Raw genomic sequence first — 27,923 nt, 5'->3', positions numbered from 1 at the left:
CATTAGCTTTTCTTTTTTAATGCTTAATGTCTTTCATTTTTTGTAAAGCACTTTGAATTGCCTTGCGTTGAAAAGTGCTATATACATTTCCTTGCCTTGCCTTGCCTTGCCTTGCCTTGCATGTGCCATCCGACCTCTGCAGCTCATCCAGAATGCAGCGGCTCGTCTGGTCTTCAACCTTCCTAAATTCTCCCACACCACGCCGCTCCTCCGCTCCCTTCACTGGCTTCCAGTAACTGCTAGAATCCACTTCAAGACAATGGTACTTGCGTACCATGCTGCGAATGGATCTGGCCCTTCCTACATCCAGGACATGGTTAAACCGTACACCCCAGCACGTGCACTCCGCTCTGCATCAGCCAAACGGTTCGCTGCACCCTTGCTGCGAGGGGGACCCAAGTTCCCATCAGCAAAAACACGTGGGTTTGCTATCCTGGCTCCAGATTGGTGGAATGAGCTCCCCATTGACATCAGGACCGCAGAAAGCTTACACACCTTCCGGCGCAGACTGAAAACTCATCTCTTTCGACTCCACTTCGAGCGATAGAACTATTAACAAAGCACTTATATACCAATAAAGGGCTGGCTTACCTAAAGCCAGTTGAGTAGCACTTGAAATGTTTTTGCTCTATGAAACCTGATGTACTCATATGATTCTGTTTTCTTCAAGTTTGGTCGAACGCACTTATTGTAAGTCGCTTTGGATAAAAGCGTCAGCTAAATGCAATGTAATGTAATGTAATGTAATTTGGGCCTACACCAGAAGGGGGGAAGCTAAAATCCTGCTGGTCATCGGCCAAAGAGTGACAACAACATTACAATTGTATATCATTATGTAAAATGTGTTATTGTATGGTATTAAGACCATTGGCTCCATGATACTAAGTAGCTTGACATTTGCAATCTACTCTTATCAGCTAGCATTACAAAGTAACTAAAGCCGAACCCAAACAGTTTTACTGATTTCGAGCTAGCTGGCTTACCTAAACTTAACTTTCTCTTTTTTTTAAAAACAGTTTTGTTCCGAAACATAATATATTGTTGGCTAAAATCGACACATTTCTCATAATAGGCTACACAAAGTATAATGGATCACTTGTACTTTGCTTAAAATGTGCCTACAGTTAGAAAGCCAGCAAGCTAAGGTTAGCGGGCTAATTGTCACTTAGCTACGCAGCATGGATCTGGAATAAGTTCTTTCATAAAGTAAGTTGATAAAATCATTTACAAATGTCAAGGTAGCACAGACACATTAGCCCCATGGGAGTCTGTATGAATAAGATAACTTTCCACTGGAGACAGTATTTTGTCACATACACACTGTTAGCCTTAAGCTAGCTAAAGAGAGGCAATGCACTGGGGAGTACAGTACACATAAACGTCACATCATTAGATTTTTACATAAACCGTAAACTGTTGAAATCATGTGAGAAATACCAGCAACCTCTTCCTTTTGTATAAAGACCTGCGGATATAAGACTCTAAAAATAAATGTCGCTCTAATTTCACAAAGCACCTGATGCAGCTCTTTTGTTAATACATGGCTTCCTTTACTGGTATTTCACAGCAGGAGAAGCACAGGTGTTATTAATCAACTAATTAGAACTACATTTCGTTTTACTAGCTTACATTACAGAGACATGTAATTAGCAGTGTGGGAAAACTGAAATTTTGACTACTATAAAAGTAAAAATGTCTCCATATATATATATATATATAAATATATATCCAGTCTCTGTTAGTGTTACGTTATTATGAGAGTGCTTTCATACTTGTTTGATTCTGAAATTGTATATATTTACATAAATATATGTGTGTGTGTCCGCATCTGTAGCCTGTTATTGTCTCATTATACCGCACTGTCAATTAATTAAAAGTATATAAGTGGTCATGAACACATCTGTCCATCAGACAGACGGCTGCTGTGCCTCCTGTCATCATTAATGGACGTCTCTTTAAAATGACGACCGCTCAGAGGAGAGGAGTTCTCATTTCTCTAACCGCCTGCTGCTAACCCTCCTCTCTCCTTGGCTCTCCTCCTCCACTCGCATCTCCTGTGGGCGGGACTAAGTCTCGAGGATAGGAGTCGAGGAGGGGAAATCCCAGAAATGAGATACGGCCATTGAGTGAATCACTAAAGCAACATTGGAGTTACAGACGACTCACAATGCAACACTCTTAGTAACAGCCTTACTAGTTGGCACCTTTGGCACAGGTGAGTGGACAGTACAAACTCCTGTTGATACAAAACCGTTTTGGAGCCATCGTTTGATTATTTTAAAGTCATTTCAAGGTCAAAGAAGCACACCAATGCGAATGTCTGTGTGACACTACAAGGAAATGTCAGCAGTCGGTATCAGGACATACGTTTATTAATGCAGGAGAATTACTGCATGACACCTCTAACCAGCTGCAAAATGAATAATGTTAACATTAACAGATCACAAAAATAATCCAGTCATATAATATATATTATCCTGAAAAGGCCATTCTGCATAAGCAGTACTTCAGGTTTGGGTGATTTAAGTATTTTAAGATCTAACACTTTTGTACTTTTACTAAAGTAACATTTTGAATGCAGGAGTTTCACTTAATACATATGTCCACACTATGGTATTACTACTTTACTTTACCAAAAGATTGAAATAGTTCTTCCAACTCTCTAAAATGGGTACAGCAATGTGATGCTGGTTAATGCTGCATGTATCCACACGTGCTACACCATGCATGCATTTAAATGTAACATGGTGGCGCTGCAGAGTCTGCAATACATGTGTTATTGTTGAAGGTAATTCAGTTTATGTAAAGATATGCGAGGGCTACACAATTTGGAAAAAATAACTAACTGATTATTTTGCAGTTGCAACATGATCAATCTTGCATCATTGTTTCCATACATCTTCTGACTTTTCCCTGTGTTTGATTTGTATATTTGCTGTTGTAATTTATTTTCTTCTGTTTGCTATCGCAGTAAAGTGTTTGTATTGCATGCACTTTGGCTCCACCAAAAATCCATTTTTAAAATGTGCTATATAAATAAAACTTGATTTGATCTAAAATGATCAGTGTGATCTCTTGAGACGACCAAGTATGGATTCTTTTTTCTATTTCCAGGCCGGCACTTCTCTGCAGCTCCACGATCCGTTAATGATTGTGCTCGCCCATATTGTGCAGCCCTAATGCATGGAATAAGACACACATGCATAACACCAGGCCTGTTCTGCGAGTCTAGTTTTCTGTGTCCCCCCCCCCCCACACTGGGATACATAGGCTACTGAGCTGAAGGTGTACACACAACGTGTTTTGTATTACACAAACTAATATCTACATAATATCAAACATGTCAGTGGCACCCAGGTCAGTAAACTGCTTTGATCCTTTTGCTTTTAAACAGAGTCGACAATACCAATAAATCACAACCACACGCATCTGTATAAAAGCTTACTTTATGAAGCACAGACTAAATATTCAGTAAATATGTCCTTTACATAGTATAAGCATCGTGTCAAAAAACAGTTCCGATATACAAACAAAAAGACAGATCCAATGCTGACATCAAGGTGCCGAAATTGTAATTTTTTAAATAAAACATAACAATCAACAAATATATGGTCACAGCCCTATATTACAGCACAGGCCTACCTAGCACGCTGGGAAACAAAGGTTAGCACGACAGCCAAAGTGACTTAGGGGGAAGTCTCCCTGTAAGAAAGCGGCTATTTATCCTAACAGTACAGCTTTATAAAATGTACTTCCTCTCTGAAAACTACACCTCACACTTTTTGTTCTGTACAAGGATCCGGCTCCAGGATTCCAGCCAAGTCCTGAAAAGGATCCCAGATCCCATCAGCCACTATTAATATGATATACGAAGCAACAGAAGCGCTGTGTGCAGAGCCAAATGCATCACTTCCTGTCCATACCCACCACTCTGCTTGTGTGCCACGCCGAGGCTGAGCCAGGGGCACGACCTCGCTGATCTACAGTTGCGTCATACGCCAATCCCATAGGAAGAGGGAAAAGGTGTGTGTGGATCGAGTCAGGTGCTTCAAATCAGCGGGACCGCCACCGCTTCCTCCTCCCATGAGAAACAAGCTTAATGTATTGTGTTCCTGTTTGGATAAATGTGCGCGGGGTGTTTTTTACTGGGTGAGTCTTACTTAGAAAACCAAAGCAGTCTCTTCTTCTTAGAACAACTTTCCCCCATGCGGAGGATGCTTTGATGGCTACTTGTTTTGCTGCTGTTCTCCAGTCCGGTGCTCCGGCAGGTTTAAGCACGTTAAGCTGGAGCAGTCCTGCTGCTACACTCTCCAATCAGCTGTCTCTGTGAGAACGGCCGGGGCCTGCTTTCACAAAAACATCTTCAGTCCACCAGTAAATGCTCAAAATGAGGCCAAGCAAGCGACATGTCTGCGTTATAAAAGAAACCATTTTGTAACATGATTGGTTCAATTTGTTTCCAATGTACGTACATTTATAAATGAAAACCTTACTATTATATACACTTCTGCAACACTGTTTATGCAGAACTGTTTTATAAAGTCGTGTTTCAGTGAAAAGGTGTTTCGGAAGTAGTGAGCAGAAATTCGTGGAGCCATGAGAGGAAAAGTTATTATTTTAAGAAGTCAAGGTAGAGACCTTGTCAAAGGGATGATGTCTGCCTCTGTGATGAAGATGCTTTTGAGAGCCTGACTATTACGGCAGTGTCCTTCAGCAGAAGGCCGTTGGATTCTTTCTCACCAAACAATAAGTAAGTCTGAAAGGAAAACGTCTTCCTTTTGGCTTCAGCACTCAACTCTCAACCAGGAACTGCTTGAAAAGAGCCAACACACACACACACACACACACACACACACACACACACACACACACACACACACACACACACACACACACACACACACACACACACACACACACACACACACACACACACACACACACACACACACACACACACACACACACACACACACACACACACACACACACACACACACACACACACACACACACACACACACCTGCTCTGCCCTTTACTTCCACATGTTGTCGTGATACAACAGGAGTAGTTTGCAGGATAAAACAGAACATGGCACAGCGCTTTCATTCAGCCACAGACGTGTAGGAGAGTAATTGAATGCATGTCAGTATTGGGGGGGGGGGCAGCTCGCCGTGACTAACACTCACTAAATCCCTCAGCATCTTGTGGCAAGGTGCCCTTGAGTAAGGCACTCGACCTCTAGTTCCTCTGGCGGAGCAGCTTATGAGCTCCTCTACAATGTTCTACTGTACGACGGTCGGGACGGGGAAGGAAAGAGCGCGCATGCTCCGTGGGTAAAGCCTCCCCGGGGCGGAGAATTCAATAAATAAATAAATATGCTATACATGGCAGGGACTTGATCCTTCTGAGAAGTTCTTTCAAGAGTCTTGTTGGGATGGATATGCTGCGCTTTCACACACCACCCATTACGTAGGTCCGTACGCACGCCTGCGAGGGGCTCGGCGCGTCAACACGAGTGGCCTAAATGCTACAGTCGTACCGTGTCCGTCTGACTCCTCCTTCTTTGCAGCCCAACACATTACAAATGACTCACAACTAGAAAACACAACTAGCTCTGAGCTGGGAAATAATACTGATGATGTCATTATAAATAGTGATCACAGTTAATGATTTAAGTCGATGTGCAATAATAACAATAATAAGAGTTCAAAGGACTGAGGTTTGGCAGGGTCACTTGCTGAGCACGGGCTCTTCTTCATCTATTGCTCAAGGACAGAATCACCGGGTGCATCGATTCTGGAGAGGGGGGGGTCATGTCTCCTGCTGCCGTCCCACAGGAGGAGCCCACACAGAAACACTAACAGGAAACAGCCAGTAAGAAGTCGTTTCGTTGCCCTGGTCCTTCCTCCCCTCAGCTCCTCTGTCCCGGGGCAGTCCTCCCGTTCAGCCCCCCCTGGGCCTGGCTGATGGACGGGGAGGACTGCGTCTTGCGGAGGTGACACTCCCGACCGGACAGCCCACCCTCCATGATCAGGCCCCCCATCACGCTGGCCTCGATCTTCTCAAGGTCGTCCGTCTCCGCGCGGAGTTTGGCCTGCAGGAGGCTGATGTACGTCTCATAGCGGGACTTCTGCTCAGGGAAGGGGAGAGAGGGGGGGAGGGGGAGAGGGGGAGAGAGGGGGAGACAGGACAAGGTAAGATGAAAGAGACACAACTGACTTTATTTATGCCAATTAAGAATGATCTGTATTTAATAGCTTTTCTGTTATCTAGCTTTATTTAAGCCTTAGGCGGGAAACTACATGCACACATATGTTTTTTCATGCAGGGTTGATTTCAAATTATTTAAGTTTATTATTATTTCATGACTTTTTTGAAGACAATTGGAAAGAAAAGCCAAAATGTTGCACAAAAACAATAAAACATGTCTGTTTCCATCTGTTTATTTATTCCTAATTCACCCAGTTAACGTTAGATAATGCCTTGATTGCATATTAAACATAACATTTTAGAAAAACTGTAATTGAAAGAATATTGTGAAAAGACTAAAAGCCCCCTCACATCTGACTTTATTTGTTATCTATATGTTCTTTATTAAAGAAAGGTTCTGTTTAGTATTCAGCTTGATTGAGGACTCAGGCTACCACGCGCTGTTATTTAGAGTTTGGTCTGATTCGGTTTCATTTCTTCTTAAGCAATAAAACATATCCTAAAAACACACGAGTTGATTTTACAGACTGTGTCTATTTGCATCTGTTGCCTTCTAATCTCACCAAAAGTTAGCAGAATACATAATGCCTAAATTGCATATTTAAAAATAAATTGCATATTTAAAAATAAATTTAAAAAACAGAATACATGTAATAAAAAATAATTACCTTAACGTAATAAATAATCTATTAGTTACCCTAGCATACCCTTAACAAGAAGCTATCCACCTCTAGTGTCCATCCTTAAGCTAATACAAGGACTGACAGTTACAAAACAATACCCATATATTTGTTTCAGTCATGAGATGTCATGTGTGCCAACTAAACATCTTCGCAACTATGAAAACAAATACAACATTTGAAACGATATACTTGAAAAATAGAAAGGACATGAAAAGGAAAACAGCTAACAGACAGTGGCCGTCTGTCATGCTTTTTAGTCTCTTAGCAACCCTTTAAGTTGAATAATAAAATGAGGAATTTAGGGGACGTGTACCTCGTACGTGAGGTAGTGCTCTTTGAGCCGATACTCCTCCCACTCGCGGCTTTTGGGGTCGACTGAGTTTTTCCGGTGCTCCTCCAGCTCCAGGCTCATCTGCTTCATCTTGTTCTCGTGGCTCAGCAGCTGCTCCTCCTGCACCAATCACAGCACGCACAAAAAAACAGTCAATCAGATGCAAGCAGAATATATATTACAAAAAGACGTGGGTAGAGACTTGTAATGCAGTAGGATAGAGTAGGCTGAAGTGGTAAACTGTATTTTAAATACAATCTATTTCTCTAAGGGGAAATAAAAGCTTTTAGAGCCATCCTGATATTTGTCAATTTGAGTGTGTGTGTGTGTGTGTGTGTGTGTGTGTGTGTGTGTGTGTGTGTGTGTGTGTGTGTGTGTGTGTGTGTACCTGTTTGAGTCTGGTGGATGAAGACGGTAGGATGGGCCGGCAGAATTTCTTCATGGAGCCGATGGCGGCGGGGAAGGCGGGAGCGGAGAAGAGCGCCGCCACCAGGTTTATCCTGAAGATCCAAGACATCATCTCCTCCTCACTCCTGAAAGGGAGAAAGACAAGATGAGGGGGTGCTGAAGGGGGAGAGCAGGTGAGTGCGTAAGAAACGGTCTCATTGATGTTTCTTAGTTTGCCTCGTCAACATAGATTGTTCTGGAAGGAAAGCCTGGCGGAAGAAAAATGACAGAAAATAGACAATTGTTCAAAATGACACAATATTTTCAGTGAAGAAACCTTATAGCTTAATTTGCTTAATATTAACTATTTATGAAAATAATCCAGAATGTCGGACAGCTTACACCATGATCTTAAAACCAGGCAAAACATTAAAATCATGCAAAAAAATATAAATACAAATAGTAAAATACAGTAGAATTTGTCTTAAACCGCCATTTTGCAGGCTCATTTTTAATATGAAGTGTAATGAAAACATCTCAAATATGAATTTACTTAAACTAATTTGTTTGTATAAATAAATATCTTTATGTCATTTAGTTTATTGCACATTCTTTTTTAACCTCTTGTGTTTACACAAATATTTTTATTTTATTCCTCTTTTATTTAGATTTCCTTTTGAGCATTGTGAAGACTGTGACTTGGTGACTCACGAGGCGTGCAGCAGGAAGACTCTCCAGTCGGAGGTTTTGAGCTTCATCACGTTGGCTCTCTTGCTGTAGTCGGTGGCCCGGGTGGCCAAAGCGTGGTGGATCCGCACGGCGTTCTTCAGGTCCACCTCGGAAATGTCTGCGTCAGGCTTATACTCATCCTTTGGTCGGAAACAGAGAAGAAAAACAAGCATAAACAACATTGACGTTAAAAAAGGAGTGAATATAGAACAATTATTTAAAACAAATGTAAAACTATTATAATAGTTAAAAAGCAAGAAAACATTTTGAAAATAAATATATATAGTGCAATAACAATATGGCAATTTACTCTCAAAAATAAAACACTTGCATGATAGCAGCATTGCTCAAAAATAAAAAAACATATTTACGAGAATTTCAAATACAAAAAATAAGCTTATTTTTTGTATTTGAAATTCTCGTATCTTCTATAAAATATATTTGATTATTATTTTCAATTTACTCTACAGTATATCAGAATTTGAGGTGGACAGATACTCTTGATGTGTGCTTTAACATTTTCTAAATTGACTCATTCAATTTCAATCTAAGGAATAAACCTCTGCTCAAAGAACCACACTGCTGGAGACACAAGAAGAATATAACATTTAGTAGCTTGGCATGTAGTCAGTAAGGCCTTCCGACCAGCAGGGGGAGACAAACCGGCAGAAGAGCAGCCATGCCTCATTTCCTCCCTTAATGCTCTATCTGTCTCTGTCTCACTCACTCCCTCTCCAACACACACACACACACACACACACACACACACACACACACACACACACACACACACACACACACACACACACACACACACACACACACACACACACACACACACACACACACACACACACACACACACACACACACACACACACACACACACACACACACACACACACACACACACACACACACACACACACACACACACACACACACACACACACACACACACACACACACACACACACACACACACACACACACACACACACACACACACACACACACACACACACACACACACACACACACACACACACACACACACACACACACACACACACACACACACACAGGTGGTGGATGTGTGTTTCTATGGTAACAGGGCAGAGATGCAGTACCTTCTGGAGATACAGGATCATCCCTTTCAGCACCGCATAGAACTTCTTCCAGCCGCGGCGACCCCTCGGGGCTGAGAGGGAGAAAACGAAAACAATTATAACTTTTCTTTGATATTTTCTTTCACAATAACTTATTAGCACGTAAATATGAATGTGTGTGTGTGTGTGTGTGTGTGTGTGTGTGTGTGTGTGTGTGTGTGTGTGTGTGAGAAATCACTCACTGCGTTTGCCGTCCATGTCGGCGTGGCTCTTGCGGGTCAGCACCCCGTGTTTGTAGGTGACGGCGTTAAGCTGAACGGGGATGGCGATGAAAGGATTATGGCCGTCCGTTACCCTGGCAACACGCTTGCTCCCGCCCTCGCAGTGCTCCTCCACCAGCTCAGACAGACTCTTCCTCAGCTCCTCCTCCTCCCTGCGCACACACAAATACCCATTCACATAAACCTGAGCAGCACGTATTCAAGTGTACTTTACTTCCTAAAACACGGGCATACCACGCATGCTTTTCCTTTTGGACACACAATGCTAAATACTCACACTGCCCACTCCAGCTTCTCATTCTTGATGGAGTTATACAAGATCTGTGTGGGCAAGGCAGGGAAAGAATATATTTTACTTGAGTACAGGAATGTGAAGAAGTGCTTCAAGAGGCTTAAACTAAAAAAGATCAAGCTTTTGTTGGCGCTGTGTTTTTGTTGTTGAGAAGAAACTGTACCTTTAACAAGTCTTTAGGGTAGTCTTTGCCACTGTTGAGGCCATCTAGATTACTGATAAACTGCGGGCAGGACATCTTCTTCCCGATGTTCTGAGGAGAGGTGAATATCAGATGCAGATACAAGGTTAGGATGACATTTCACATATTATTTTGCATGTCTGGTATAAATGGGAACAATACTTAGGTGACGTTTAAGCTGCCAATGTTTGTCATGATTCTTTTTAGGGTGCAAATACTAAATATTTTCAAAAAGTGAATGAAAGTAATGATGTTAATGGTCTATGGCGTTAAAACAGAATGTTTAGCTCAGCACCATGGAAGTTGGTAAATATATATTTAATTTCCAAAGAAGCTAATGTTTGCGACCCACTTTTATCCGCAGCAACTTGAATGCAGTTTTGCAGCTCACCACTGGGTGGCGGTGTGGTGCTACTGGTACTAGCAGCAGCAGTGGGTTTTAGACCTCATGGTGTATCAGCTTTCATTCATTTTCTCTTAATTTAACCTTTAATAATGATCTATCAATACTAGTAATTGAAAATATAGGGAAGTGATTGCATATTGCCCGGTTCTGCTTGAATAAAGCCCGCTATCTGAAGAGATACAGACAGCAGGGAACACAACCGATTTGACTCGCTGCTGTTGCAACAAAAAAAAATAGGAAAAAAGGATTTTGGCTTTTAATTCACATTTTCCTCTGAGGACGCCACGTTAGACAGGCCGGCTCCTTTGCTAGGAAACACACCAAGGATAGGATGGAGCCTGTCGAAAGAGCAACTGGGTATAGTTTAGAGCCATTCCATTCAAATTCAAAATTATATTTGAATAATTATAATTATTAAATAGTTTGAATCAAATCAAATGTTATTCACAGAGCAAATGTGTCTCAGTGGACTTCACAGATCAACATGTAGACAATGTAGAAAGATATTTCAAAACAATTGTTATAAAAGATTTGAATACAGTTACAAGATAAAAAGTCAAACACAAATTAAATAGCGTAAGATCCAATGGAATAAAATACAAGAAAAAAAAAAAAAAGTAACTGACTATTTCTCTAAACATTACCCAAGCAACCGATTATTTGTCTTTGTCCAATGATTAAAATAGTATATCCGTATGTGAGCATCCTCTACTATGAGACACCAATTGAATCATGACTTAAACTCTATTGATAGTATACGAGATGATAGATCGAGTGTTAGTTCTATAAATGTACTTACCACCTGCGGGGGTGGAGAGAAACCAGGGGCCATATTTGGTTAGCAGGGGAAGGATTTGAAAGGGAGGAAAAGGAAATTGAGAAGAGAGAAAGGATATTAGTTAGTGGCGGGGACTGGAGCTGAGCAGGAGGGTTGAGGAAGAAGCTAAACACAAGAGTGGCGATACTGATCGTGTTACGCAAAGCACTCAGTGGAGAAGAGAACAGACTTGGAGGAGAGGAGAGACAGAAACGGGTCAGAAAGTAGGCCGCGCAGGAGAGACAGGAAGAGAGGAGAGGGTCGAGAGAAAGACATAGAGGAAGACGTCATGCTGATCAAACACGGAGTCTTTATACTTGTGTTTTGCAGGAAGATCAGAGGAAGGGGAATCCTGTAGAATCAGTAAGATAGAGAAGTGGAGTACATACATGTCCGTGGAGATCGGTGTTGAGGAGCATGAGGGCGCAGGTTAATGTGTGAGCTCCGTCTGCAAACAGCACAACACACACGGTCAGCTAAATGTCATGCTCACACACGGGTTTGTTTAGTTGGTTATGAGAGCTGTAATAGTAATGCTAAATCAACGTGTTTCTTACAGTGTGAGATTTTGTACATCTGTTATGACTTATTATATAACTTCCCACACGGACATGCTTTTTTAAATAAGTAGAACAAACACTTGGCTATGTGAAAAACATTTGGCGCAAACTAAACTTGATATTAGAATATCTTTTTAAATGAAATGTTATAGCATTTAATGCATTAATATATAATAGATAATACATATTTATTGACATGGACAAATGTACATATTTAAAAAATACATATTCTAGTATGTCTCTGTTTTTGTATCTACAGCTTGATCTCTCCTGAAATCAATTTGTTTAACAATGTTTATTTTATGCTAAAATTAAGTTCATTAGCATCTTTTATTAGTTAATTTAGTTAGCTTAGTGGTCTTAAAAAAGTGTTTATGGTTATGAAGCATACAATATTATTTAGGTAGACGTGGCAAGCGAGTTAAACATCCAAAAACAGTACACTTTACCATGTTTGCTGTCAAACATTGTATTATACTAATGAGAACTCTCACTCATGCTTTGTGCTGGAGGCTACCACTTTTCAGAGGACATAAACGTATGAAATACATATTTCTGGTGAAGTGAATCATCAATATTGCTCCACATACCATCATCTTCATCATCCCAGTCAGCCTCCTGCTGCCTGCGACCTTCAGAGGAGAGCGTCTGAGGGTTGCAGTTGCAGAAGCGTCTGGAGAAATGCACGAGGATCCGCTCTCGCTCCTGGGTCTCTCCCATCAGGGGGAATGCCTTTAAGAAGTTCCTGTCGCACACACATGACACCACGAGGTCAGCAGGAAGTCACATGTTTCCTCATCACGACAGAAATATAGCATTTCCTCACTTCTGCCAGTCACAATCATCTGTGGAGCACAACTCACAGCTTGGTTGGAAACACATTAACATTTTACTTTAACAAAAACTACATTCAAACCTGCTATTTAAAACTGAGTGATCACGTATCTTTTTATATATTAATTGATGGACAGCACTTTGGTCAACTCTGTTGTTTTTAAATGCTCTATAAAAACCTTTGGATTGGATTGGATGTGTTCTGTAGTATATCATCATTTATAACGAGTTGTCTAGCCTGAAAGTGCGTGTGTCTGTGTTCTGAACCTTTGAAATGCAAACTGTATCATCAAATCAACATCATTTCATTTCATGCATGTCTCCGTGCTCTAATGTTCAGAGAGCTGTGCTGCTGCACCTCTTTTCACCCTCTGTCGGAGACCAGAGCCCAGTCTGCTCTGATTGGTTCGCTGGACGGCTCTGTTGTGAGTGGTCAACCGCTTAGAAATAATTTTTACAATCATTAATCAGTTCAGTCATTTTTCAAGAATAATTGCCAAATATTTGCCTTCTTACATTTGATGACTAAATGATCAATTCAAGTACCACATATGACGTTTAGTTACAGCCGACATAAGGCTGCACATTTCAAATAAAGCTGCTCCAAAGAACGCTGATGGAAATGGTTGTTGTGCAGGCCGGCTACCACAGCTACCTTCATTCAACCATTTGCTGTGTTATATATTATAATGAAGTGTCGACAAGAATATTTCATGTTTTATCAAATGTTATTATGGCTGACTTTAGTGTGCAGATCTGATGGGGAAAAGGATAGATCGTATTCTGATCTAAGATCCAAGTGCAAATGAATGCAGGACTTTTATGTAAAGTGTTATTTCTAACAGGCGTCAGCTGGTGTGTCTGAAGAGCCTCTTGAGTGGACGACGGGCAGCCCTCTGAGAGGTATGAGAGCTCTGCTGCTGTCAGCTGCACTGGCTCACCGTACTCAACACGACAGCTTGATTAGCACGAGGCTGATGCCCTATGAAGGAGAGAGTACACACACGCACATGTATATGGAGTCCGTTCACACACACTCATCACTTCCTCGTGCTGACTGTGCATTACCTCAGGGCTCGATCCAGGGACAGGCCGGAGAAATCAAAGAAGCTCAGGTACTCCGACGCCACCAACTGGCTGAACTCGTTACTGCGGAGAGTAAGTAGAGGAGGGAAGGGAGCGTCAGCACATCAAGTAGAAAAGGTTTGCTTCATTCTGCTGTATTAGAGAATAGAGAAACTAGAGCAGATGTGTCTAAAACACACACACACAATTTGGATCACATGTCTCTTCCAGTGGTGGAATGTAACTAAGTATATTTACTGAACAAATGAACTTAAGTACTATTTGTAGGGACTTATCATTTACCTTAGTATTTCCAGATAATGCTAATGTGTACTTTGACTTCACAAGATATCACAAGATATCAGAGGGAATATTTTACTTTTTTGACATTGTCCATTTTCTTCAAAAGCATATACTTATATATGATATGATATGATGCAGTATTCTACAACCAACTTACCTACTAGTGTACAAAGTACTTCACAAAGACAAACTACAACATTAAAATACTCTAATATGTATTAATTTGTGATAGAAACAGAATGATATAATATTTTTAAAATAAATAAATACTGAGTATGTTTACTTGAGATACTTAAAATGTAAGTAGCTAATAATATTTATGTACTTTTATTTAAGTTTAGCTGGGATCAATATGGAAACCATTAATAGAGACGGTATTACTTATTGTATAACTTCCCCTCCAGACCATTTTTTTTAGTGAAGTCAAATTAAATACATTTAAATGTCTTCATTCCTTAGTGATTAAAACTGAATATTATTAGATATGTATATACAAATGTAATACTGATCATTTTTGCTTGAAGTACACTTTGCTGATATTATTTCCCTTAGGTTTCCCTGGGATCAATAAGGAGATCTGTAATGATGACATTTTGAATGCCTGATCTTCACCACCACTGCTCATCCAAACACTAACACTGACCGTATGCAGCTATGTAAACATGTTTTGCTCTGTGTCTGGTATTTACCAGCGCACATGTGTTATTGTTTATGAGGAGCGCTCACTTCTTGCCCAGGTGTCTGGCCACGTCGCAGCGTTTGAAGCCCTCGAGGTGGTAGAGGCGCTTGGCGAGCCTCTTGGCGGCCTCACAGTCGGCTCGGCATCCATTGGCCAGTGTGTCGGTGCTGCCGCGCTCCAAACGCTCCAGACTGCCCAGATCGCCCTCCTCTGAGTCCGACAGCACGTCTGTGAGGTTGGCATCGCTGCAGGAGAGAGCACGCACACACACACACACACACACACACACACACACACACACACACACACACACACACACACACACCACACACACACACACACACACACACACACACACACACACACACACACACACACACACACACACACACACACACACACACACACACACACACACACACACACACACACACACACACACACACACACACACACACACACACACACACACACACACACTCACTTAAAACAAGAAACTCATTATATCAACATATGTTTGCATATACGCTAAGATAAGTCGTATGAGGTTTAAGTGTCTTTTACGACACTGACCCAGTTTCCCTGCCACTTAATGTCCTACTTTAGTGCTGCAAATCTAAAGGCTGATTATAATGCAGAAGAAGCTTTCACCTGCCCCGATCTCACCTAAAAAGCTCCACTAATCTAAAGCTGTTAACCTCTCGCATCATTAGAATGTAAGCGCTGGAATGAGAAAACTAAAACCTCAATGATACTTCTATTTCTCTATTTCTATATTTCTACGCAAACGTCGCCTGAAAGTGAGCTTTTCTTTCCTAATGTGAACACATACTGATCTCTGTGGCCTCTCCCATCAACTTGACCTTGAGGAAAAAAAACGATCTGAACAAGTCGTGTCCATCTCATGCTCATCGCCTGCCCCAGCTGTGAATGGGTGGATCTGTGGGGCTATTAAGTTGGGTGTTCCCTAAAAAGAATGCACTCAACAACCCCTGCAGGAGTAGTTAAGGCTTCGAAACATTCAGAGTTGCCAAGCTGAAGACACGAGAGTGAACACGCGGCTTGTTTATTGCCAAGTAACGTCTTGGCTGGATGTAAGACATGTTCTTGAACACTATGTACCGTGTCGGGTGTTAAGAGCCGTTTGACATTCTAATATAGCATTGTCTCAAACTGAACTGCGTTGAAGAGTTAAATATAGCCGACTGAATTGTTAGCTATTAGTGACCATTTTGAAAGCAGCTTCCTCTCAGGCTCTGTTCCACGTCACAAAGCGTTCTAACTTACTCTGATCCATGTGTGTGTAAACAGATATATAATATGTGGGGTTTTGCCACTGCTGGTGTCTCATTCAAAACAATGACAAAAGAAGGATTTGGCTTGCTAGCGGGATCATGGGAGTTTTATAATTGCAGTCAGCTTCTCCCTCATTGTCCATCATTTCAGTTTTTACAGGAAGCCAGAAAATCATCACATATCTATGCCTCTCCACAACTACCTGACCAGATGGTAGAAATGTTGAATGCATTAAAGTGTAAGATCTAAATAAGGTATTGGAAAAATGTGTCTTAAAACTGGACAAAAACCTAATTACAGCTTCTGATCGACAACCACAAAACATCACGTACAATTCGTTGGAGTGCTTGCAAATAGAAGCGCACGTGTTACATAGTGATGTCACTATGTTACAGAATCAAACAAAGGAGTCCAATGGAGGCGATTCAGGCGGGGGGGGGGGATGGTGTGGGAGAGAAACATTTACATGCACACAAACCTATACAACACACTACAGGAAAAGAAAACCCCCAAAGGAAAAGTAGGGCCTCTTCAATAAAGAGACACAAAACCATTACAGTCGACTACATAAAACCGACAAATTACCCTGATGAAAACTACAGATCTCTATAGTTTCAAAAATGGTTGGAAAGATATAGGTCAGTAGATACCTCAACAAATATATAACATAGTCTCATATTCAGACATTTAAATGCAGACATGTTAGGTGGTACACGTTCAACATATGGAAATACGGCCATTCCTGCTGACTTCAATGCAGAGTCTTGCTCAGGACGCAGTTTGATGAACAGGCCAAGGTATAACTGTTAGTGTCAGAATCAATGCACAGTATTCATTAGTGCCCTACTTATTTAGTTATGACTTGGTGAGGTAGTTTGATGAAGATATTGAGTTTGGTCCACTGTTCTGCAGTGCACTGTAGACCCAAGAGCCTACCAGTGGGAAGTTATTTAGCCTGTTATAGTACTTTAAGCACGCATTGCTGATGGGATAGTTTTTTGATTACAAGTGAAAACAACCCGTACAGGCAAGCAGGACATTTCATAGTATCCATGCTGAAAGGAACACAAACTGCCCTCTATTGTTGTATTTGATAAATCAGCAGGAAACAGTGAATTGTGGTGTTTTATTTCTTAGGAAAGACGCATTAACCTCCATCAGTCCAAATGCCTCCTTTCCTGTCTGCGCGGCACCGTCAGCATCGTGGCTCGATGATTCAGACGATTCTTTGCATAATCAGATCAGCCCAATTGCATTACGCTCACAAATGCAATACATTACGCGCTGTTGTTAGGGGATTTGCTGGTTACCGTGGATACAGCGGAAGCCAAGTGTCCTGTGCTAGGAGACAGCAGTTTTAACGGGTACAAAGGGACGTCAGGAAGAAAAAAAAGACTGACAAATAAGCACTAACAACAACCAGCGTCAGGACTCAGTCTTTCTGTCTTCACATGTTGAAAGGCTGACTGCACACGATGGACCAAAGCCGACATCCCTGATTCCCTGCTCCAGGCAAGGTCACACTGCCTGTCTTCCCTGACTCATTAGGCCCTCAGCATCACTCTTCATCTGGCCCCTGACCTTGGACACATTTGCCTTGGGAGAAGCTACAAGGAGCTATAGCCTCCCCATCCCCGCAACAACACAGCTACCAGGGTCACGGGAACACATCAACGAGTCACGCAAACTGCTTTCGACCTTATCGTGGCAGAGCATCACTGCCAAGAATGACAATAAGATTGCAGATACAGTCGGTGGAAGCAGTTTGGTTTGCAGGGTGCCCGTCCTGAGGGACAGGGCGGGGAGTTTGTATATCCGGAAAGGAGGAGAACCGACAAGAAGCCAGTTGATGGATTTAAATGAAATGATTGTGTACCGCGTTAATTGAATGAAAACCATGATCAGTTATTTACGTCAACAACGTTTTTTCCATGACGATAGCGCATCGAAAGGAAATAATCACTTACTGTGATTATCTCAATAGAAAGATATTCTGAAATGTAGTTAAAACTTAAAAATTAAAACTTTAAAATATATTTTGTTTTCATTGAAAGAAAAGAGCAGATGACATGGTTTATTTTTTCCTAATGCAGCATTTTCATTTCCTGTGCGACATGTTAATTACGTTAGGTTCAATTGAATAACAACAGGGCGTAGGAGAAAGAAACAAGCTGATATTTAGGCTAGTCTGGATCCACCAAAACATTCGGATGAATACAACATTTTGAAATGTCAACAGCTTTTTTAAATAAAACTAGATTTTCTTAAAATATGATAGTAAATGAATAGATAACAGGGACATTTGTCACAATTTTAAGTCACAATAAATAGAAATGGCTGACAAAATGAACACCATCCCTTCACGACTCCCTCTGTATTCTGGACATGTCCAACAGGGATAGACCCACATTCTACTCAATGGACACGATATTCCACCTGACCTGGGAAAGTCAGAAAGCAGGAACCCCTTGGGACCGAGAAAAGTCGATGAAAATGTAAAAATGGTGTGGATGCAAATACATACATATTTCACAAAGACATAAACACACATAGATATGGACTCGCATGAAAAAAGAGCCAGTGGCAAACCATCAAAACAATATCTCGGCCGGGGTTTGCAGTGAAATTGCTTTCGGTTGTCTGACCATATTAATTCACCACTCATAAATCATTCAAAGCATCGTATCAGTCATGGGGATAAAATGATGCTAGGCTCCACCGATTGACTGCTCTGCTGTCTGGCAATAATAGAACCAACACACACACACACACACACACACACACACACACACACACACACACACACACACACACACAAAATAAGAGAGAGAAAGAGACACAATATGAAATGTCAGATATCTAGAGCGGGCCTTTATGCCAAGACACTGCGTTACAGAGGGCCAAGTGGCACACAGTCAACCTGTTTGTCTATCTAAAGGCACACAAGTCTGTATCCCCAGGCCACACATATTCATCCACTGTGACCGCCACTCAGTCTGCCAGTGTGTCAGAGATAGAGAGCATGATGGAGCATGCCAGTGACTCACATGCTAATCTCTTTGGCTCTGCAACTCCCGAACCCACACCTACAAGGTGTGTCTGCGTGTGAGATGTGTGTGTGTGTGTGTGTGTGTGTGTGTGTGTGTGTGTGTGTGTGTGTGTGTGTGTGTGTGTGTGTGTGTGTGTGTGTGTGTGTGTGTGTGTGTGTGTGTGTGTGTGTGTGTGTGTGTGTGTGTGTGTGTGTGTGTGTGTGTGTGTGTGTGTGTGTGTGTGTGTGTGTGTGTGTGTGTGTGTGTGTGTGTGTTGGGAGGGTCCGAGTGGCATCTTCCATCAGGGTGAATATTATGGGATTAACTGGATTATGAAATTCTGTTATTTCACCTGCTTTTCTTTCCTTTTCATTTATATCATTGGCTAACTGCAGTAGACATGTTATAGGAACACACACACGAGTGTGTTAGACAGGAAACCTACTGGGGTTAGATACAATCTCTGCAATATTGGACTCTTGAATGTCAAAGAAGCCAGGACAAACAAAACAACTAAACAATAAGTGGCCACCATGTATCCGAGTTACTTCTACACTTTGTTTTTTACACTATTATTGACATTATTGAACCCAAGGCCATGACATGCAGGTAAAAAGTCGCTCATATTGATTTTTTTTTTTTAAATGCTGGGCACAGTTCAGAGTACAAGTCAGGCATGAAACTACAGTTTTAAGCAATTAGGCAGCCTTCAAACATGCTAAACAACAATCCTTCAATATAACTGTAGCTGCCCAAAATGTCATCAGCATCCATCTTCACAATCGGTTCATTATCACAAAGTGTACAGTACTGGTTCCAGTAGCTCAGGATCCTTTTTGTATTGATTGTTTACATAACATATTTGATGTTTGGACTGTTGGTGGGATATTAGCAATTATAACCTTGCCTTAAGCTTTGGGAACTTGTCATTTTGATTTACCTTTGATGCATTGATTCATCATAAAAGCTACTCATTTGTTGGTCTTGAAAATAATACAGTTGCAGCACTATCATTAATATAAAATTGTAACTTTATCAATCTCATATATTTTGCCTTACTTCGATCTATTTTAAATGACAAATTCTGAACAAGATACAATGTAAATGTATGGTAAATTCAAGATACAGTCTCTAAATCCTATTGGTTAGTAGTTATGCACTTTAAGTCCCCCAAGGAATACCACATGACATTTTTGTTACGTTGAAGTCACTTTACATTTGATTGTAGTTTCATATACAAGTCCCTTCAGAAATATTAAAGAAGTGCTCCAGTGATATGTTGGCAGAGTAAAGTTACAGTGCAGCCTCCTCACTATTTCCATTTTGCCACGCAGCATAATGTCAATGTTCCCACCCATTTGGACGTGAATACTTAGAACAATTCCCTATCTGTAGAAATATTTAACTTACAGCATTTGGAGCAAAAAGTCGAAGTGATCATCATATTCCTCTTTCCACATCGTCTCTGTGAGATTTGTAAATCAGCGGTTAAAGGCGCGCTGAGGTCCGCCAGCCTCATCATCCAGTAGCCGGTCAAATCCGCATCGGCAACAGTTTGTTGATTCACTTTAAGTCAGACTCTTCCAAGCGGAAGTCAGGTCATAGAAATGACAGCCTGTTCGCGTGGTAAATTAGACCGTGGCGTTATTCCGCCATAGTGTCAACAGACTGGGATTGTGTTTAGAGTTTTTTCCTTGAAGTTTGTTGGCTGACTGAACGCTCCACAGAGGAGAGGATGTTGGGGGCGGGGCCAGCGACTACACGGACTTTTCCTGATGAATTGCTGTTCCTAGTGGTGGCTTTACAATGGCCCTGTGTGTCCCAGCCAGCTCCACTTCCTCTGCATTTAAGTGAAAGGCTGTGAGCCAGCAGGTCAGTTCAATATCAGCGAGACGTCCTGTATCTGGACTCCATTGAGCTGCTTTCCAGCATGGAGTCATTTAATGTGGTTATTTCTGTACATCCCCCAGTGTATTGCTTCAATACGGCTCAGCAACCACTGATGCAAGACAGAGTACAACCACCTCAAAAGTGTAACCCTAGAGCAGAAGAGTGTTTAACTCAGCTCAACATTGAACGGGCTCAAAAGCACTTCATGTTTTTATATTTGAAATGGAGATCCCAATAGAGTGGTGGAGAAATGTGTCCTAATCCCAGAAATGGGTTAGCATGTTGGCCTTTCTGGGCTCCCTTGTCACAAAGTAAATTGTTTTTTCAAGTTATATTCCTGAAATAAGGTTTAATACAAGCTTAAAATATTTTCCCTTTTTTAATAACAACATAAAATATGTCAGTGTGAAGCTTTTACCTGTTTTAGAAATGGCAGTTGCTAACAAGTCGCTCATGAGACTACTAAATGTCTTCATGCTAAACATTAGCCGCCTCTAGTTTAGCGGTGACGTAATTCGACCATTCTATATTAGTTTCTAGCATTGCTTCATTTATTGACGTCTGGCAATTGTATTTATGCTTCAACTATTATTAAAGGTGGGGTAGGTACGTTTGAGAAACCGGCTCGAGATCGCTAGAATTTGAAAATAGTACACAACCGGAGAAAATCTACCACTTCCTTATAGAGCCCCTCCTCCAACACACACGAACGCGCACATGACCAATGAGGGCACGAGATAAGTGTGTGCCCCGATGGAAGGCTGACAGGCAGGGAGGCCATTGGTTGTACTTTTTACAGTATTACGGCTTCTACAGATGACATTTTTTAATGGATTTTTTGTCAAAGCACTTAAGATATTCATTGCTATCGGGATGTTAAGAGCATTCCATGGAATATAACAAAAAGTGTATCTCGAGCCGGTTTCTGAAACTTACCTACCCCACCTTTAAGTTGTGTTAATATATAGAGATTATCCTGCTGAACAAACCTCAGATCTTATGTTCTATTATATTCTAAAATGCCTTTGCTTTCAGTTGAAGGAGCCCTTGCAATGCTAACTTCCAGGTCGGCCTACAAAAACACCTCATCACTGCACAACTCTATTTGTGTCTCAGCTAAAATGCATGCTGTGCATCATTGTATTAATGTAAAGACAAATAATAATAATTCCCACACTATGTGATGGTAACACACACAAACACACATGTAAACATGTTTTTATAAGACACACTGACACATCCCTGCGTGCAACCTCGCTATCTAAATCCCAGCTTCCTCTTTCTCATCTGGTGGAAAAAACTATAGGAAAATCAGATGACAGAGATTGAAGATTATAATAGAGATAAAACCCTGGTGGATGTTCCATTGGTAAATTGGTCAAGGCGAGCACTCTACGAGATCAACAGCACTTGCGTTTCTCTGCGCATTATTATGTGCAGACAACGACAAAGACTGCATTTCCCGGATCAAAATAACAACACTGGAGTTCAGTCAGCTCTTGGACCTGAATACCTTTTTAATCCAAGTGGACTCGACTGAGTATTGTGCACATCAGGGTTTTATGAGAACTACCATGAGCTATCGATCACCTTTGACATGTACACACCGTTACTTTTTCACTCACAGCAAAACTCACACACCTGTTACCGGCCTGATGTGATGTTCACATGACAGCTAGCACATGGGGGGAAAGTGTTGCAGTGTTTTTAACAAAAAGCCAGGGCAGGATTCATGAGATACAAGTGCTCCTCAATAACATACAGTCTGTGAAAAGGAGTCCTTTCAAACACCATGTTCACACGTTTAATGTCTTCTTGGGTGATAGGATTGCAAGTGGGCAGGGCTAAATACAAGTGTTAACGCCCATAAGACACATTATGATAACTCAAACCACTTCAGCTGGTCTGCGACGCATTGAACCTCATGTGTTTTGTAATGTGAATCGCCTAAAGTGGCTTTGTTCACAACATTGACATTTTCAAAAAGCACATAGAGATATTGGTGAGCCAACAAACATATTGCCTTAATATGTCAATGAATGGACCCAATCTGTTTTGTTCTGATTTCTTCTTCTTTTCATTTCCAGCAGATAGGCACAGGAAGTTCATTATTGTCTAACCGCGATTAAAACAGAAAGGTAATGGTCATGAGACAAATTCAAATGCCAAGAATGAACTGACGTACTGAGAGTTGTCCACTTGTAAGCAATCTGCCAAAAAGCATGGTAATGTTGACATTGCTGAGATACTGGATCCCAGTAAGGTATTACTTTGGTGAGTGCAGAATTATCATCAAAATAAATGACAGTTATGGAAACGCTATGCTGCATTCGACACGGTGAACCATCAGATCCTCCTTCGCACTCTCCAAGAACTTGGAGTTTCAGGCTCTGCACTTTCCCTCCTCACCTCATACCTCAAAGACCGCACCTACAGGGTTACTTGGAGAGGGTCTGAGTCCGACCCTTGTCAATTAACTACAGGGGTCCCTCAGGGCTCTGTTCTTGGTCCTCTCCTCTTCTCCCTGTACACAAACTCGCTCGGATCTGTCATTAGCCCGCATGGTTTTTCATACCACTGCTACGCTGACGACACCCAATTAATTCTGTCCTTTCCCCGCTCAGAGACCCAGGTCGTCGCACGCATCTCTGCTTGTTTAGCTGACATCTCTCAGTGGATGTCTGATCATCATCTCAAGCTCAACCTTGACAAAACTGAAGTGCTTTTCCTTCCGGGAAAAGATTGTCCCTCTCTTGACCTAACTATCAACATCGGCCCCTCTGTTGTTTCCCCGACTCAGACTGCAAGGAATCTGGGTGTTATCCTAGATAACAACCTGTCCTTCACTGCAAACATCGCTGCTACAACCCGCTGCTGCAGATACACGCTTTTCAACATCAGGAAGATACGCCCACAGCTGACCCAGAAATCGACGCAGGTTCTGGTCCAGGCTCTCGTCACCTCACGCCTAGACTACTGCAACTCCCTCCTGGCTGGTCTACCTGCATGTGCCATCCGACCTCTGCAGCTCATCCAGAATGCAGCGGCTCGTCTGGTCTTCAACCTTCCAAAATTTTCCCACACCACGCCGCTCCTCCGCTCCCTCCACTGGCTTCCGGTAACTGCTAGAATCCACTTCAAGACACTGGTACTTGCGTATCATGCTGCGAATGGATCTGGCCCTTCCTACATCCAGGACATGGTTAAACCGTACACCCCAGCACGTGCACTACACTCTGCATCAACCAAACGACTCGCTGCACCCTCGCTGCGAGGGGGACCCAAGTTCCCATCAGCAAAAACACATGGGTTTGCTATCCTGGCTCCAAAATGGTGGAATGAGCTCCCCATTGAAATCAGGACCGCAGAAAGCTTACACACCTTCCGGCGCAGACTGAAAACTCATCTCTTTCGACTCCACTTCGAGCGATAGAATGACTAACAAAGAACTGCTAACAGAGCACTTATATACTAATAAAGGACTGGCTTAGCCAGTTGAGCAGCACTTGAAACGATTGGCTCTTTGAAACCTGATGTTCTTATATGATTCTGTTTTCCTCAAGGTTGTGTCTTCCTGGTCGAATGTACTTATTGTAAGTCGCTTTGGATAAAAGCGTCAGCTAAATGCAATGTAATGTAATGTAATGTAATGTCTAAAGTAAACAGGGCCATCATGCCAAAGATAGTCAAAAAGAACTTCAGGTTGGGTTTTCCCATCCAGTCTAAGGGTTTGTTGGATTGGAAAAGGACCACGTTCCAGGGGAGTCTAGTGGGGGGTACAACTCTCATTCCAGAGGAGCCTTCCGGTCATTAGCTGAATTCGTATTCTGGGCAGGAAGTCAAACATGTTTTCAGTGGGTGTTGGGCTCCTCCAAGTTTGTCCCTTGTCTGGAAACTATTCGTGATTTTAAAGGACAGGGTATCAAGGTGCAGCCAGAGTGTCCAGTTTGGGGACATCAGAATTGCTTCTCTGCTTTTTGCAGACGGTGTGGTTGTGTTGGCGTCACCAGACTGGGACTTCCAGCAGGCCCTCAAGCGGTTTGCAGTGGAGTGTAAAGCGGTCAGGATGAGAGTCAGAACAGTGGACTGCACCCTCTGGGTAGGGAGTGAGCGGCTGGGTTAAGTGAACGAGTTCAATTACCTTGGGGCCTGGGAACCCCTGAGGATCCCACAGGAGGAGCTAGACAACGAGATGTCTGGACTTCTTGCTTAACCTGCTGTCCCCACCAACTGGTACCGGATAAGCGTCACAAATGGATGGATGGATAAATGTGTATTTGTAATATCTAGCGCCAAGCATCAACCACTATTGATGTTTAAAGCATCAACAAACTTAAAATATAGTATAGTATACTACTTAGTTAGTACTTAGAAATGGCTCTTCAAATGTCTAACTTTCAATTCAAATAAATCCCTGATTAATTGAGGAGACATTTATTCATGGCAATGCAATATACACACATTCATTTATGTTGGAGTTGCCATAACCTTAAAAGACTTATTGTAAACAAGGTGTCAAGATGTTAAAAACCAGGACACAAATATTACCATATGGAATTGTATAAATAAATATATTTGAGACTAATAAACCTCAGTATAGACTGATCCAAAATAAATACTCATATAACATTTTATTTTAAGTGTGCCTTTCTCATATCCAAAATGATTCATATTATTTAATTTGTTTTATAACAGCAATAAAGGCAATTAAGTCAACCCAGATTACAGTATCTAATGAAATATAATTAGTTACTGGGCAACATATTGGTACTGAGACAAAACCCCAATGTGGAGGCAGGCGGTGGACAATGGTGACCTCTCTCGGCTCGGTGAGACGTATCGTGTTCAGGTGTGGGATGTGTTTGGTGCAACTCTGATCATCTTACAACGACCAGAGGATATCTTCTGCTCTAAATTAGCCACACATTCAAAGAGGAGAAGAACTGAAAAAGCCAAAAAAGCCACTAATATTTGAGAGTCAGGCTCTATCTCCACTCAACTCAAACAGGAAGTGTTGACAGACACCTCAAAGGAGAGAAGGAAGGTCAGAAGAACCTCATTCAGCCAAAACATTGGTACGCGGTTAGACCGAGGGATGTGTCATAAAACATAGAGTTGGGCTATAAATAGACAGGGATACATCCATCAGTGTGTGTGTGTGTGTGTGTGTGTGTGTGTGTGTGTGTGTGTGTGTGTGTGTGTGTGTGTGTGTGTGTGTGTGTGTGTGTGTGTGTGTGTGTGTGTGTGTGTGTGTGTGTGTGTGTGTGTGTGTGTGTGTGTGTGTGTGTGTGTGTGTGGTGAGATGCTGAAAGGGAGAATTTGGATGTATTACTGCTTGTGATGCAAAAGTGCGTACGTCTGTGTGTGCTCCTACTGTGTGTGTCCATATCACTGCCTGAGGCGGGAGAGGATAATCTGCAGGATGTTTCACCGGCGGTATAGAACCACGCGTAGGGTTTTTGTGCCAAGATGACATCCTGAATGATGTGTGTGCGCAAGTGAGAGACAGAAAAAGGGGAAACATTCAAAATGTGAAATATAGATATGAAAGCTCCTATATCTTTGTCACTGAGTGGGCATTAGGAAGTACGAGCACATGTTTGTTTACGCATGCATGCTCCTGGCCCGTGTGTCTTTTATGTGTGTGTCTGCACTCCACAGTGTTGTATATGAAAGAGATTAGTCCACACGGCAGAGCTGCTTCTCTGATATGGAAACAACTGAGCCTGGCTTTTATCTGCTCTGCTTGGGCTTAGATCTACCGGGCTCGCAAGCTAGGGGGAGGAACACACACTCACAGCATGTTCGCTCAAACTGGTACACAGGCATGCTAATGTTCGGCCAGAGATAGAGCACGCATCTACAAGAGTAAAAAGTATGCATACATGAACGTACTACACGCTTCTCGTGCCATTACTTCTCAATATCAGTTTGTTGTTAGATGTGACTCTGTATATAACGATATAAGTGGCCTATCTGTGTGTGTGTGTGTGTGTGTGTGTGTGTGTGTGTGTGTGTGTGTGTGTGTGTGTGTGTGTGTGTGTGTGTGTGTGTGTGTGTGTGTGTGTGTGTGTGTGTGTGTGTGTGTGTGTGTGTGTGTGTGTGTGTGTGTGTGAATGCTACACTACAGGTTGCATTAAGCTTAATTCAACTAGTTGGCTCCACTGTGCAGATCTATCAGTAGTAAGCTGCTTGAGAGACGGATAGGAAACGTGTATTTCATGGCGGTTCGATGCATTTTTTGTAGATAAAGGTTAAGCTTTTACCTCATAGGTTCACACAGGGCATACACTGTAAAGTAACAGGTTGGTGAATGTATAATATAAGTGAGTGACAGTCTGGCAAATCACCTTATGAACTAACAGGCAAGCAAACTGACTGAGACAAAACAATATCCCTGACTGCTTGAAAGAAAGCCTTCACGTCTTATTTCCATGTGTTGGATGGCTTGTCTACAACATCTGCAATGCTCGACAGTGCTTCCTGTATCCCCGTGGCAAGCTGCCGACTTGACTTCCTCCATCCACTGATGTCAGAATAATCAGCCGTAGCAGGGAGAGGATCTACAGGGAGAGTTTGGCTGAGGTGAGATTAGGTTTCTTCTCTCTCCGCCCGGGGCGTCATCAAAGCCCTGTCTGGTATGAACGCGGAGTCTGTAACGTTGTCGAAAGCATTGCTGCCAGGCTTGAAAGAAACAATTTGAATGTTTTGGTTTGATGAGAATCTGTGAGTCTTTTCATTGTTGCACTAGATAATGCCAACTGTTCTTACAGTTAAAAAGAGTTACGGTAAATAGTTTTAACAGTGTTTGAAGACATCATATTTCAGTTGCATTCA

At 41.9% G+C, this 27,923-nt stretch overlaps 1 protein-coding gene across 2 annotated transcripts in view; it reads right to left on the bottom strand.

Annotated features, from left to right (window-relative positions):
* Nucleotides 1–4,973: 4,973 nt before the first annotated feature.
* Nucleotides 4,974–27,923, bottom strand: part of psd2 (pleckstrin and Sec7 domain containing 2) — a 58,387-nt gene continuing 35,437 nt past the window's right edge. The window contains exons 5-16 of one of the 2 annotated variants that reach the window (XM_034093261.2): nucleotides 14,919–15,116; nucleotides 13,893–13,973; nucleotides 12,581–12,735; nucleotides 11,820–11,878; nucleotides 10,190–10,279; nucleotides 10,012–10,055; nucleotides 9,696–9,886; nucleotides 9,475–9,545; nucleotides 8,327–8,484; nucleotides 7,617–7,761; nucleotides 7,211–7,348; nucleotides 4,974–6,134 (exon numbers count right to left, since the gene is read on the bottom strand). In XM_034093261.2, coding sequence (XP_033949152.1) covers nucleotides 5,916–6,134; nucleotides 7,211–7,348; nucleotides 7,617–7,761; nucleotides 8,327–8,484; nucleotides 9,475–9,545; nucleotides 9,696–9,886; nucleotides 10,012–10,055; nucleotides 10,190–10,279; nucleotides 11,820–11,878; nucleotides 12,581–12,735; nucleotides 13,893–13,973; nucleotides 14,919–15,116 — 1,549 coding nt within the window. In that variant the 3' untranslated portion in view covers nucleotides 4,974–5,915. Of the gene's footprint in view, nucleotides 6,135–7,210; nucleotides 7,349–7,616; nucleotides 7,762–8,326; nucleotides 8,485–9,474; nucleotides 9,546–9,695; nucleotides 9,887–10,011; nucleotides 10,056–10,189; nucleotides 10,281–11,817; nucleotides 11,879–12,580; nucleotides 12,736–13,892; nucleotides 13,974–14,918; nucleotides 15,117–27,923 lie in introns of both variants that reach the window. The other variant, XM_034093260.2, reaches the window with a different exon arrangement.

The sequence above is a fragment of the Pseudochaenichthys georgianus genome, chromosome 10 (assembly GCF_902827115.2).
Source record: "Pseudochaenichthys georgianus chromosome 10, fPseGeo1.2, whole genome shotgun sequence".
NCBI lineage: Eukaryota > Metazoa > Chordata > Actinopteri > Perciformes > Channichthyidae > Pseudochaenichthys > Pseudochaenichthys georgianus.
The sequence above is the reverse complement of the archived record's forward strand: the minus strand, read 5'-3'. Positions and strand labels throughout refer to the sequence as shown.